At 34.3% G+C, this 13,814-nt stretch overlaps 1 protein-coding gene across 9 annotated transcripts in view; it reads left to right on the top strand.

Annotated features, from left to right (window-relative positions):
• The window catches only part of MBNL2 (muscleblind like splicing regulator 2), a 188,326-nt gene extending 174,726 nt beyond the window's left edge, over positions 1 to 13,600 (top strand). For 5 of the 9 annotated variants that reach the window (XM_020963990.2, XM_020963993.2, XM_020963996.2 and 2 more), the window contains one exon: positions 10,784 to 13,600. In XM_020963990.2, coding sequence (XP_020819649.1) covers positions 10,784 to 10,911 — 128 coding nt within the window. In that variant the 3' untranslated portion in view covers positions 10,912 to 13,600. The remainder of the gene's footprint in view (positions 1 to 10,783) is intronic. The other 4 variants (XM_020963992.2, XM_020963995.2, XM_020963997.2 and 1 more) reach the window with 1 other exon arrangement.
• The last annotated feature ends 214 nt before the right edge of the window (positions 13,601 to 13,814 follow it).

Raw genomic sequence — 13,814 nt, forward strand, 5'->3', positions numbered from 1 at the left:
TATGATTGTTATGAGTACCAAAGGAGATAACACATGTAAAGTGCTTTGCAAACTTTAAAGTGCTATATAAATGTTAGCTATTATTATTGCTATTATCATTATTAGATGCTACAGTGGGTTGTCAGTAATTTGTGATATCATACCAGGTATGGTTTTATTTTTAATGTTCTCTAATCTTGTGTAGCATCAACTCTTATTTGTGTTCCCTTTTCTGTGGAAAAGGGAACTATAACAAATGCTTTCAGTTCAAGATTTTGGTCAAGCCACCAATTTGCTAAATATAAAATATCTAGTTTTTAGTACTTTGGAGTCTCATTTTTCAAACATGGTTTTCCATCACTGAAAAGAAAGTTTATTTGAGAGAATAGTCTGTCTGGGATGTAATAATGAATAAATCTTCCTCTTTGGATTTGATTTTCTTCATAGCAGAAGAATTTCCAGAATTTTTCAGAAAAAGAGGCAGAAAAGCTGTGAATTTGACTGGCTGGTAATTGTCTGAGAAAGGGCTATTGGGTAGCAGCTGAGCCTCCAGAGGCAGCCCACAGAAAATATCAGCAAGGCCCAGTGGGGGAGAGGTTGGTTAACCCTGGCGGAAGTACTGGAGAAGGTTAGGCACACCAGCCTTTGGAAATGGCTCAGCCACTACACCCTATGTAGCTGCTTAGAGTAGCCACCATTTTCTCCCATCCAGTACTATTGCTTTTGGCTCCTGACTGTTGCTTTACATTTTGTTCCCATGATCTGGGCTGGATTGGAAAAGCTTTCGTTTTTTGCCTGCCTCCACCAGCATTCTAGAATGACAAGGGGTGCAATGAGTATCATAGAACTACTGTCACCACTGATCAAACATACTCTGGCCCCTACAATAGCCCACTTCAGATGAGCATAATAAACCATGTCTTGGTAGAGAGGACAAAGCACCACACAGGAAGTAAAAATTAAATGCTTCTTTATAGGAGAGCACTGGGTACATTGGACAAAGTATACATAAGGTGTTCATAAAATAAACTTCCTTGTGCCATAATTTCTAGATCTGCAAAATGGGATTAATAATTAATTAATACTATAATTAATACTATAAAGATCTCATGAAAATGACCTTGAAAGTCTTTTAAGAGCTGCTAAGGGGCATTTAAAAAAAATTCAATGTGGATAGACAAAACTGTCATATATAGTACTCTGGACATGAAATTCAGAGTCTGAAATTGCTACTTATTTGAAGAGAGAGCATGAAAAGAACCTTAATTGTTATGTTGAGAGATATTAATATCCAGCTAAAGCTTTAGCTAAGGGTATATCATGAGGTAAATCACTGAGGAGACATCCAGATTGTTTTTGTGGTCTATATTTAGTTAATCATATTCAAGAATATGCAGTAAAATTGTATTTTTAAAATTCTATATAGGCTCTTTTTTAAAAAAGTATATACATTGTTAGGGTTTGGGATTTATTACTTGAAAAAATAGTTCCAGCTCCAAAGCTATGCTTATTTCTGAGAAATGTGTGTATCTCTGACCTGTGCTAATGAATTCAGGGTATGTTCTGATGCTTTGGTCTCATAGCCACAAAATCACAAAGTATATACAGCAATAGCTTAATTAATTAATCTATTGGATCAAAGAAGTAAGGATTAAATATGTATGTATAAAATATATATGCATATATATATTTCATGTATATGTAATTGTCGGTGCTTAAGAAAGTCTCATAATAAAAGCACTAGGAAAACATATAGGACTTTAAAAAGAAAAAACAACAGAATACCAAATTAACACTTCTAAAAGGCTAGTATAAGGTAAAGTATGAATTTCTATTTGTTCTTAAAATTTGACAATCTAGTTGACTGAAAGAGGTCGCTCTAAAAATATAGGCTAAAGATATAACTTTCTAAGAGAAAAAGGTTTTGGATCCCATCAAAACAAACAAACAAACAAAAAACAAAAACAAACAAACAAACAAAAACCTGCCCTCTCACTTGCTCTTTGGCCTCAAGGACTAAATCCAATATTTTGTGGCTAATTCAGTTTCATAAAATTTTTGAATTGGAAGGGACTTGAGACCATTTAATCAAAATTCTTAATTCTATAGATGAGGAAACAGAGGCTCAGAAAGTTTCAATGACTTGTCCAGAGTTACAGAGTAGTTGAGAAAGCATTTATTCTCCCTTTGAGCACTGGGATAAGCATTGTCATGTCTTATAAAAATCTGAAAAGGCAATCATAGGGTCATGGCTTTCATGAGACCTTAAAGTTTACCTAGTCCAACCCTGTCATTTTGTAGATGGCAAAATAAGAAAAAAAAAAGATATAAAATGACTTGCCCAAGGTAACACAGACAGAAAGAAGTAAAGCCAAGAGCTGAATCCACGAATTTGCGCTCCAAATCCAGTGATATTTCAACTCTAACACTTGCATTTCTCAAATCTGTAGTAGTTAAGAATCAGAGAGTTCTTTACTATAATGTCTATATTCACATACAGTTTATACTTAGAAATTGTCTTTCATATCAATAGACACTAGTCAGTCAGACTTTATCACTGCCAGATTCTTTAAAAAAAAAAATTTTTAATTCTCAGAAAAACCTGGATTCAAAATGTAATTTTAAACAATTTTTTTACCTCCCAAATCAAACTTAAAAAAAAAAAAACCTTCCCCTTCTATGCAGGGACCGAACTTGAGCTTCCAGATGTTCAGAAGTATTGTAATTGATCTTAAGAAACCAAAGATGGGTTTTAAAAAAAAGAAAGTGGACAGTAAGAAAAACAAAGAATTACATGTTTTCAAAGCAAAAGAAAAACAAACCCATTTTTTAATAGGAAGTGGTCAGGCTTCCCTGGCAATCTATTATCTTTTGTATCTATTGATACTTTTTTAAAAAGGGAAGATGGTAGGTTCATAGGTTGGTATGCTTAACTTCAATTTCTGTGGCAAAATTTTGGAATATATAAAGGAATGGTGTATGAAAATTCTGGAAAGAAAAGTGATATAATCAGTGACATCAAGCATGTTTTCTTAAAGAACAGTTATCCCAAACTAACTACATTTCCATTTTTGATAGGATAAATATCAAGGTCTTTTTAAATCCTGACATTATCACATAATGTGTAGATTAATAGAATCAGAGACACAATATATCTAGATTTTAAAAAAGCACTTGACAAATTTTTTCATGCTATCCTTGAGAGCAAATGGAGAAATGTAGGCTAGATGATAATAGTTACACGAATTGGTTAAATGGACTCAAAGAGTAGTCATTAATGGACCAAGGTCAAAACGAAGGGAGATCTCTGCTGGAGTGTTCCTGGAATCTGTCCTTAGCCCTCTTCTGTTCAATATAATTTTTATCAATGGCTTGGATGAAGGCACAGATGGCATACTTGTCAAATTTACAGATGACAGGTGTTAATTAAAGACTCAGAATCCAAGAAGAGAACAATGGCTAGAAAAATGGACTGAGTCTGATAAAATTAAACTTAATAGTAATATATGTAAAATTCTATACTTCAGTTCAAATAACCAACTTCATGTCGAGGTAACAGTTTCTATGAAAGGTTTCTGGGTTTTAGTAGGCCTTAAGTTAAAAAGGAGTCAACAGAATCATATAAAAGTAGCTAACATTTACATGTCATTTAAAAGTTTGCAAAATGCTTTACATTATTTCACTTGATCCTAGAAACATTTTTTGAGGAAAGTGCTGCTGTTATGCAGATGAGAAAACTGAAGCTCAGATAAATTATTTGCTAGGGTCCCACAGTAAAGGTCAGAAGCCAGACTCTTGGTCCAGCACTCTCCTCACCACAAGATGCCATTCTAATCTGCCCTAATAATGTATAGTGTCCCCAAAAAGGGAGGTATAGTCCAATCATATTCTGCCCTAGTGATGCTTCATCTAGAAAACTCTTCAATTCTGAGTATCATATTTTAAGAAGAATTGTATGACAAGCTATTGTGTGTCCAGAGGAAGATGGCCAGCAAGGTGAGGCAACTAGACATCATGTCACACTTAAGGAACTCACCTATGCTTTGCTGTTGCTCTTTGTGATTCTATTTGGGGGTCTTCTTGACAAAGATTCTAGAGTGGTTTTCCATTTCCTTCTCCAGGATGCTTACCCTAGAGAAAAGCATACCTGGCCAGGGGTTGAAGGGATTACAGCGTATCTTCAAGCATCTGACAATCTTATTATGTGGAACAAACAGACTTGTTCTGCTTGACTGCAGAGTGCAATCAAGAGCCATAGGTAGAAATCACAGAGAGAAAACACAGCTTGATCTAAGGGAAAACTTCCTATCATTTAAGCAGTCAAACAGTGGAAAGAATTTCCCTAGGAGATATTTGGTTCTCCTTGAGTAGAGGTTTCCAAGTGGAGTCTAGATGGCCACTTGATAGTAATTTGATAGATGAGATTCTTGGTTAGGTTGAACTAGATGGACTTTGCAAATCTCTTCCAACTCAGATTCTGCTACAGAGCGAAATAATAAGCATATTCTACATAAGAAACATAAGGTTTTCTAGATAATAACAAAATAGTTGTGCTGCTATTTTAGCCAGTCTTAGGAAAACAAAAAAATAACAACTCACATTTTTGTGGCACTCTGAGGTTTACAAAGTGTTTTCCTCCCAGCCACGTGAAGTCAGTAGGAGAGGTTTTATTATCTTCATTTTGCAGATAAGAAAACCGAGGCTTAAAGAGGAGATGCATGCTCTGGGTTACAGAGTCAGCAAAGTCAGGGCCAGGATTCAGACTTTAATAATTCCTAACTCCAAATCTAGAACTTTTACCATGACTGTGTCCCAGGTTAAGTAAATACAATATATGGCAAACCAAACTTTCCATTCAGGCAATGTTGATGGTTATTATTCATTTTAAAAAGAATATTTTATTATACAAGTATTCACATAGCATAACTTTATATAGCATACTTTCAAAGAGCATTTAAAGTATGATCCAATTTCAATCAAACTTGTCAAGATGACTACTGTATAAATTAAGATTCTCCTCTACCCATAAAATCTTAATTTATTCTGAGTAGGATATTATGTTCAATGCTTTGACATCATAATAATTTAATAAGTATTATTTGATGGCTATCTTTGCATATAAATTTAAAAGTTTAACTGTTACTGTATGGTAGATTTATAAATTGGGATCCATCATTTGTCTGATGAATCAAGGTCAAATGCATTAAGAAGCTGGCACATCATCTATCTTCTCTTTGGCAGGAGGGGCCAGAATTATTAAGATGTCTCTATGAGTGGAATGACTGGCATTTCCTAAAACTGTAAAGATTGTCAACACAGACCTTTAGCGTTAGAAACGACCTCATAGGTCACTCAATCTAATCTCTACCTCTAGTTTAAGCCCCAACTGTAATAATGCCAGAGGTGTTCATTCAGCTTCTACGTAAGCATCTTTCTCAAGAGGCAAACTCAGAGCCCATGTTTCTTTTACTGTGCCAGAATCTCTCTCCCTAGAACTTCTGCCTGTTCCAGGTCCTGTTTTTGCCTTCCTTGGCGAAGTAGAACAAGTCTACTCCCTCTTGCATGAGGCAATTTTTCCAGTATTTAAGGACTGTTATCATTGAAGATGATCATCATTTCCTCCCCCACCCCCATCAAGTCTTTTCTTCTGGTCAAATATTCCCAGGGCCTTTAAGCAACACTTTAATAATGGTTTTCAGTTCTCTCACCAACCTGGTTGCCTCTTCTGGATTCATTCTAGCCTCTTCAATGCCCCATCTGGATGGGACATCCAGAATTGCACATAATACTCTATAGGTGTTCTGACCAGGGTAGGGTTCAGGGGTACTATTACCTCCTCTTGTCTGAACATTATACTTCTATTAAAAATGGTGATGTTACTTTTGACCACCACATCACACTTCTACAAGGCTCACAATCCACTAAAATTTCCAGGTCTTTTCCATATAAATTGCTTTCAGTTTATGTCCCCCATGCCTATTCTGTATTTATGTGGTTGAATGGTTTTGTTTTTTATTTTTACCAAAGTTCAGCACTTTTTATTTAATTCTCCCATTTTGTTATCTTCAACCTACCATTCCAGCTGGTCAGAATCCTTTTAGATCCTGATTCTGTCATGTAATATGTTAGCTAACCACATAACTTTTGTTTCATCTGCAAATATGATTCCTTTCATACCTTAATTTAAGTCACGTATAAAAATGATAAATCAAATAGAGCTATGTATAGGACCTTAGACTGCCCCACTAATCAACATTGTTTGGGTCTAGTCAATGAAATTATTTAAAACCGACCTAATGATACTATATTTCTTGTCATATAGGTATCATGAATACTATTCTGAAATCCAAATATACTATGTACAACCCTGATAAGCTGCACATGTACACATACACACACACACACCCCATTTCTCTTATAATCTATTCCAAAATTTTACCAACAGTCATCGTCATGTTCATTGGCCTAAAGTCTGAAGTAATTTACCTACTTACATTTTTTAAAATATTAAGACATTTGCTCTTCTGCAGTCCTGAGGTACCTGTCATATTACCCATATTTTCCTCAAAGATAGTTCAGCAATCACATCAGTAAGTTTGTTCATACTCTGAGGTCTAGTTTGCACCAGGTGACTTGAATTCATTGAGGGCAGCTAGGTGTTCTCTTAGTATCCTCTTACTTAGTTTGGTTTTCATTTCCCATTTTTGTTCTGTCTTTCCTGGTCTGAAGACAGTTCCTCCTTGATAAAGACAAGAGAAGCAAAATTGGAATTAAAAGTTTTTGCCTTCTCTTCATCATATTATTGTCCCATCTATAATCAGAGATCTCCTTAATTTTCTACTTGCTTTCAATACTGCCTTCCAAATCAAAAGCACTGGTACTATTGTCATACTCTTATCTTTAGTATTTGTCATAAGCCTCAGTTCATGGTGAACATTAATTCCCAGCAACTCTTCTTATGGGATTTTTTTGCATTCTTCTTCAGTTACTTGTTCTTGCTTTGATTTCTTGTATATGTCCTTCAAAAATGTAAATTGGCCAATGAACTGTCTTTTTTTCCTCACTGAATCATCTGTAAAATGAGAGCATTGAACAAAATGATCTCTATCATCCCTTCCAGCTATAAATCCTATGAAAAGTTATCAATCAATCACAATTTCATCATAAGAATTTCAGTTTTGAGAGTCTCCAACTCCTCTTGAGCTTCCTTCTCTTTTAGAGGCACAGGCCACGAGATCCTACTTATTTGCTACCTTTGAACACTTATAATTATTGCCTAAAGACTAGAGTATTCATCAGATTACATCTTGCTTTGCCCTTGAGGAAAGGGTAGCAGCCTCCCAATACGCCCATCATTTTCACTTCACCCACTAGTTCCTCATTACTGGTCAAAATTATTACCCCTCTTTGCTTTCCTTACCTTCTGAAAGATAAAACCATTTATGAGGCAAGTTCAAGATTTCTCAGCTAAACTGTTTTTGGAAGAGGAAGACCTCCAGAAATTAGCTGGGTGGATTGTCATGAACCAGACCACCTAAATTTTTCAGTCTGTCAATTTCTACTAAAATCTCTACTACTTTTGCCCATGGGCATTTATTGATTATATAACTTAAGCTGATGGCATCTTATCTTCACAACCAAGCTGAAAATTTTCCAAAGGCATAGAGAATAACTCTGAATTTCTGATTTCTGTCACTATACTCCAAACCATAGGCTATGGATAAGTACCATGTTAAATAATTACAACTGTCCTGGGAGTTGTTCCTAGCATCTCCTGTGACTAGGGAAGAGATATAAACCATATAGTCAGAGCATGGAAGGAAAACTTCCCTGTAGTAATGAAGACAAACCCTCTAAGAGGACAACAGGAACAGCCCATGCTTACAAAAATCTGGCCTGTGTAGACAAGAAGACCAAGGAAGATTGTCACAAGTTCTCTGACTTGTTTTGAAAATGTAGGTGTAAATGTCGTATCTTTGAATTTCTTGGTGATCACACACACACAAAAAAAGGTCACCACCCTCAATGAACATAGTAAACTGAAAATGAGGAGTTTTGCAAAATTTTCCTTGGAGGCAAAAGTGGAGCTCTTTTCACACATGTATGGAGTTTTATTTCAAGCAGCCAATTGTCCAGACTGGTGTGATGCTAGTGAAAGTACTAGCACAGACTAAACACAGAGCACAGAATTAAACAGGGGACAGAGGGAAAAGTGATAATGCCTCATAGGGCCAGAATAAGGAGTGATGGGGGGAAAATCAGGAGGAATACTTGTTGACACCCAGATATGGAAATCCTTCTCAAGTTATAAAAGTGGTCCCCATTTAAAATGGACTATCTTGTATCTTGGGCTTTTGCTCAGCATTAGGAAATACATAAATAAATATACAATTAACAATATACAATTAACAAATGGTTCTATGTATGGAGACAGTTACTGCTGCCTTACATGTCAGAGATGAGTAACCGTTAAGAGTTCAATAATCCAGGAGGTTGTCTTGATTTATTCCACTATCCATAGAATTCAGGCAGTGTAGCCTGGGGCCTGGAGCAAGAGTAGCATGGATGAGTCTAGTAAATGCTTTGTACTTATGTGCAATGCTGACTTGCAGTCTAAGTAAAGGTGGGCAGTCTTGCATATTTCTTTGTTGAACTCACAACCCAAAAAGATGTTTTAGGTCCTTTGAGTAATTACACACTTTGTTATGGATGTCTTTTAGGGTACATGCTGAAAATATCTTTGTTGTGATCTGTCCATTGCTACGCTTTCTGCAGAATGCTTTTTCTCCAGGTGTATCAGAAATTTTGTTATTATAGCTCATCATTTTATCCTATTTGACCTTTTCATTTCATCGAATGGGCTTGACTATAAAAAAAAAATTCTAAAAGGAAAACACATTTTAAAGAATCACAACATTATATGGCAAGATATTTATCTCATAGGCATTATAAAGAGGCTGAGGAGTTTAGAATAAAATTTAAAAGGTATATGATTTAACACATTGGAGCACAAACTGCTTAAGAAGCATTGCAGCTAAATGAAGAAACTAAAGAATTAACATGTAATAACTGTATGCCCAGCTGTGAAGATTGAATTAAAATCTACCAATATGGGTGTGGGTAGTGTTCTAGTTTAAAAAAAAAAGGTATGTGATATTTCTTAACTTTTCCAATACAGATTTAATAGTACACAGCTCAACAAAGAATGCATTTTTCCCCTAAACTGAAGTGCTAGTGATCATGTGAAAAGAAGGTGATACATTAATTAAAACTGATAAAAGAAACAAACTTATTATATCTAAAGATATGGCTTTCCATTAAGTATGTCTGTAGGCAGCTTCAGCAGAATTCATACCTTACTTCTCCATTCTGTAAACTCAAGATGCCACTGCATGATATTGTGTTCTGTTAAGGAACACTTCTATTTACTTACTGTAACCTATTATTTGGGGGCACTAAAACTATACTTTTACAAAATATGGCTGTACTCACTTAAAGGAAAACTACATGAGGGAATCCACGTTTCTTTGAATCATAAAGTGTGCTGAAAGGTAATGGCTCTTTTACTGGGTAATCTTCCACTCTGCAGGAAGACCCTTACTATAAAGAATTTATAAAAGGTACTTCCTAAACAGAAACTTTGGGACTTTAAATAAACAAACCATTGGCTAAAACATAACACAAAGTAAACCTCCTTGGCAGGAATAGTTGGAAGCTTGGATTTGTAAAACAAAATGTTTATAAAGACAGCTATATATAATAGACTGAATATAAAGGATCAGGCTATACATAGGATATATCTCCCTTTCCCATTGACCTAGAATCATAGAATTTTAAAACTGTAAAGGACCTTAGAGATCAATGGTTTTGCATTAAATTTTCAGTTTCAGTGTAAGTTTTTTTTTTTATTAATTTAGAACAAATTTCATATTAATAGGAAATTATCATGTTTCATTTAAGCATGGGACTTCAAAATTCACAAAGTGATTTCTACTATATATTTGGTTAAAATTTATTTCTATTAGAATACATTTCCAATTTTATAATGGAAGTCAGTGAATAAATGTCAATCAACTTTAAAAAATGCATTCATCTTTTCATATGTATACATGTTTATGTGTTATACATGTATATACATATGAATATATATAATATACAAATTCTCTGACTATCATAGATAGTCAGCAGATATGAATTTGTGATGAACTGAGTATACAGAAAAAAGATCTGGGTCATTTAAAAAAAGGACGGGATCAGATAACAATGCATGCATGACCTTATACATTTTAGGACCGCTACTGAAAATAGTGTGGGACCTGGAATCAGGAATATTTCAGTTGAAATCCTGCCTCACATACTTCCTGGCTATGTGACCTTGGGCAAGTCCTTTAACCTCTGTCAGCCTCAGTTTCCTCATCTGCAAAATGAGGGAGTTGGATTTGATGGCCTCCAAGGTCCCTTCCAGCTCTAGATCAGTGATACTATGGTCCCTTGTGGACATGCCCTAATGCTGAAATGGAAAAGCAAGCTTGAAGAACACACAAGGGGGAGAATTTTTTTTTTTGCATTGGAAGTAGCATTCTTCATAATGATCAAATTATCAGAAGTAGTGTGCCATGCTGCTGCTTTCCTGCAGAATTAAGGGTGGATTCGTGTATTCATTATATTCACACCCAGTTATAAGAAGCTGATGAAAATCCCATAGGATTGCTTCCATTTTGACAAGCCCCATGCATGAATTTGCAGTTTTTTGATTTTTACAAAAAGGATATCTAACAGTGATTTTTTTCCCCCCTTTTAACAGATAATACTGAAATAATCAGCAGAAATGGAATGGAATGCCAAGAAACCGCATTGAGAATAACAAAACATTGTTACTGTACATACTATCCTGTTTCCTCCTCGATAGAATTGCCACAAACTGCATGCTAAATAAAAATGTAGTTCTTCCGGACAGATCACAAACTCTAAGAAGCTAGTGCTGCTATATCATATATGAGTATTAAATATGGTATGCTTAGTATATTCCAACCTAAAATAGTTAACTACCTGATGCCAGCTGTGATGTTTAAAGACATAAAGGGTAAAGTTTACTTTCAAAAGTTCTCTAAACATGGTTTTCTGTCCTAGGGAATATTGTCTTATCTCCATAACTATAGCTGATGCAGAAAGCCCAACCAATTTCTTCTTTTCAGACTCAGAACATTTCAAATTTAGCAATAATCAGTTTGCATTGGTTCCAACCTGTCCCAAGTACAGGTTAAATTCTCACTCGAATTATTATCGTTTCCTTTGCCCACTTAATCAAAGGGTAAGTGTTCACTTCTCAATGAGATGATGCTGCAGCAAAGAAAGAAGTGAAGTAAAACTAAGACCTGTCCTACAGGTCTCAAATTCTAATGGAAAATCCAAGGACAAGCACAAGTTCTGGGGATGCATCAAAAGCATAGTGTTTGGCTTGCCTGGAGATGCTGTGTTGAATCATGTGATTCTAGTATAAAAGAAATAGATTAAAAGAAACAAAAACTTTGCACGGTATGAGCTTCATACCCCCAACCAACAAAGTCTTGAAGGTATTATTTTACAAATATATTTTTAATGTTCTTTTATAAGAGAGACTTTGCAGAAGTGCCTAAATTTTGCCAGACTTCATCCAGCTTGAAGGAAAGGAGGCCAATGCCAACAACCTAATCTAAGTGATTAGTCTTTCAAACTCACCATCCAGTTGCCTGTCACAGAATAACACTTTGAAACTAAAGATGTACGTAGTAAAATAAAGAAGCTGTAGGTGAGGAGATCTGTATAATATTCTAATTTAAGTAAATCTGAGGTTAGTCACTTAAAATCTGACTGTGACTTTAATCTAAATTACTATGTAAACAAACAACAAAAAAGTAGATAGTTTCACTTTTAAAAATCCATTACTGTTTTACATTTTAAAAGTTGAATTAAAGGGTTGTAACTGACTACAGCATGGAAAAATAGTTCTTTTAATCTTTTCACCTTAAAGCATATTTTATGTCTCAAAAATATAAAAAAAACCTTTAATACAAGTACATACATATTATATATACACATACATATATACTATATATGGATGAAACAGATTTTAATGTTGTTTACTTTTTTAAATACTTGGTTGATCTTCAAGGTTATAGCGATACAATTAAATTTTGTTCAGAAAGTTTGTTTTGAAGTTTATTTTAAGCACTATTGTACCAAATATTTCATATTCCACATTTTATATGTTGCACATGTCCGATACAATACCTACATAGTCTTTAAATTATTGTTTCAAAAACAAAACAGCTGTAATAAATGAATATGATGTGTAATTGTTTAAAACATCCCTTTATTTTGTGAGCATATTAGTGATTGCAGTATTTTGACTTAAACTTTTCAGATTGAATGTAAAATATTTTAAATGTTGGCATCACTGCCAATTCTGAAAACTAGAGACACTAACTGTGTCATGATTTGTCTCAAAAAAGATCTGCCATTTTAACTCATGTTCCTCAGAGTCTAATTCCTATCTATTTATATTAAGTCATAGATTTGATCACCCTAAGGAGAAAAAAATCACATCTAAATGTAATCTAACATAGTGCTTGTACTGTTACATTTGTTTTAATTTGTGGGAAAATATTGTATCTAAACTTTTATTACTTTGGTAGTTTTACCATTATATACTATTAGTATTTGTAATTTTTCTCAATTCTAACAATGTAGTTATGCTACAACTTGCCTATAGCATTCAAGGTTGTTTTTGTTCATTTTTTTTTAATACTTGTTAATTTAGATTCCTTGAAAACTTAGTACACATAACTAAAAGGTAAATTATGAGCATCACTGAAATATTTTTGTAGACTACTTGTTATAACATTGTCTTTCATCTTATCGTTTCATAATTTTGATTTTTTAATGACTATTGTATAACTGTTTTCAGCCCTTTAAGGTAAACCATCGAAAGCATCACATATACACATCCCAAGAAATAGAAAAGACTGTATTTTTAATAAGATATCCATTTTCCAGAATTTGTGACTATATTATGCAAAAGGACCATAAGGATACCATTTACAGTAAGGAGGAGGCAAGGCAATTACATAGATGTACAAATATATGTACAACAGATTTTGCTTTTTATTTATTTATAATGTAATTTTATAGAATAATTCTGGGATTTGAGAGGATCTAAAACTATTTTTCTGTATAAATATTATTTGCCAAAAGTTTGTTTATATTCAGAAGAGTCTGATTATGATGAATAAATCTTAAATGCTTTGTTTAATTACAAAAAAAAAATCACCAGAATCCAAGATGAGAAAATATCAATTCAGTAAATGCTGTGGTTAAGAGACTGGATCTCCACTTATTTTGAGAACAGCATTTCATTATTGGTTTTCAGTCATTTAACATCACTTCACCAAAACATTCACCTCAATCACTCCACTGACAACACTTCTACTAAATCTTTCAGTAACACTTACCGAAAACCCTCATTCATTACCTTTCCATGTAAACAGAAGTCTAATTTGTATCAATTCTATGTTTCAGTTGTAATATTGAGTTCACTCACCCAATGTGCAACCAATGAAATAAAATAAGCATTTAAAAATGATTGTATAGTTATTCTTCCTTTCCATGCTGAGACAAATTGACCAAATCCAATTGGATGAAAGTTTGTCATCTGCAGCCAAGGGTGGGGGGCAAACCTTAGTGCTTGACATACTCTTAGGGTCTTCAACAATTCAACAGATGTCAACATGAAAGGCAGTTTTCTGTGTGCTGATCTGGCTGGGCTGCAATGGGCATGGTGTGTACATGTCTGTTTT

This window comes from Phascolarctos cinereus, unplaced genomic scaffold, assembly GCF_003287225.1.
Source record: "Phascolarctos cinereus isolate Bilbo 61053 unplaced genomic scaffold, phaCin_HiC Scaffold_7;HRSCAF=346, whole genome shotgun sequence".
Lineage (NCBI taxonomy): Eukaryota > Metazoa > Chordata > Mammalia > Diprotodontia > Phascolarctidae > Phascolarctos > Phascolarctos cinereus.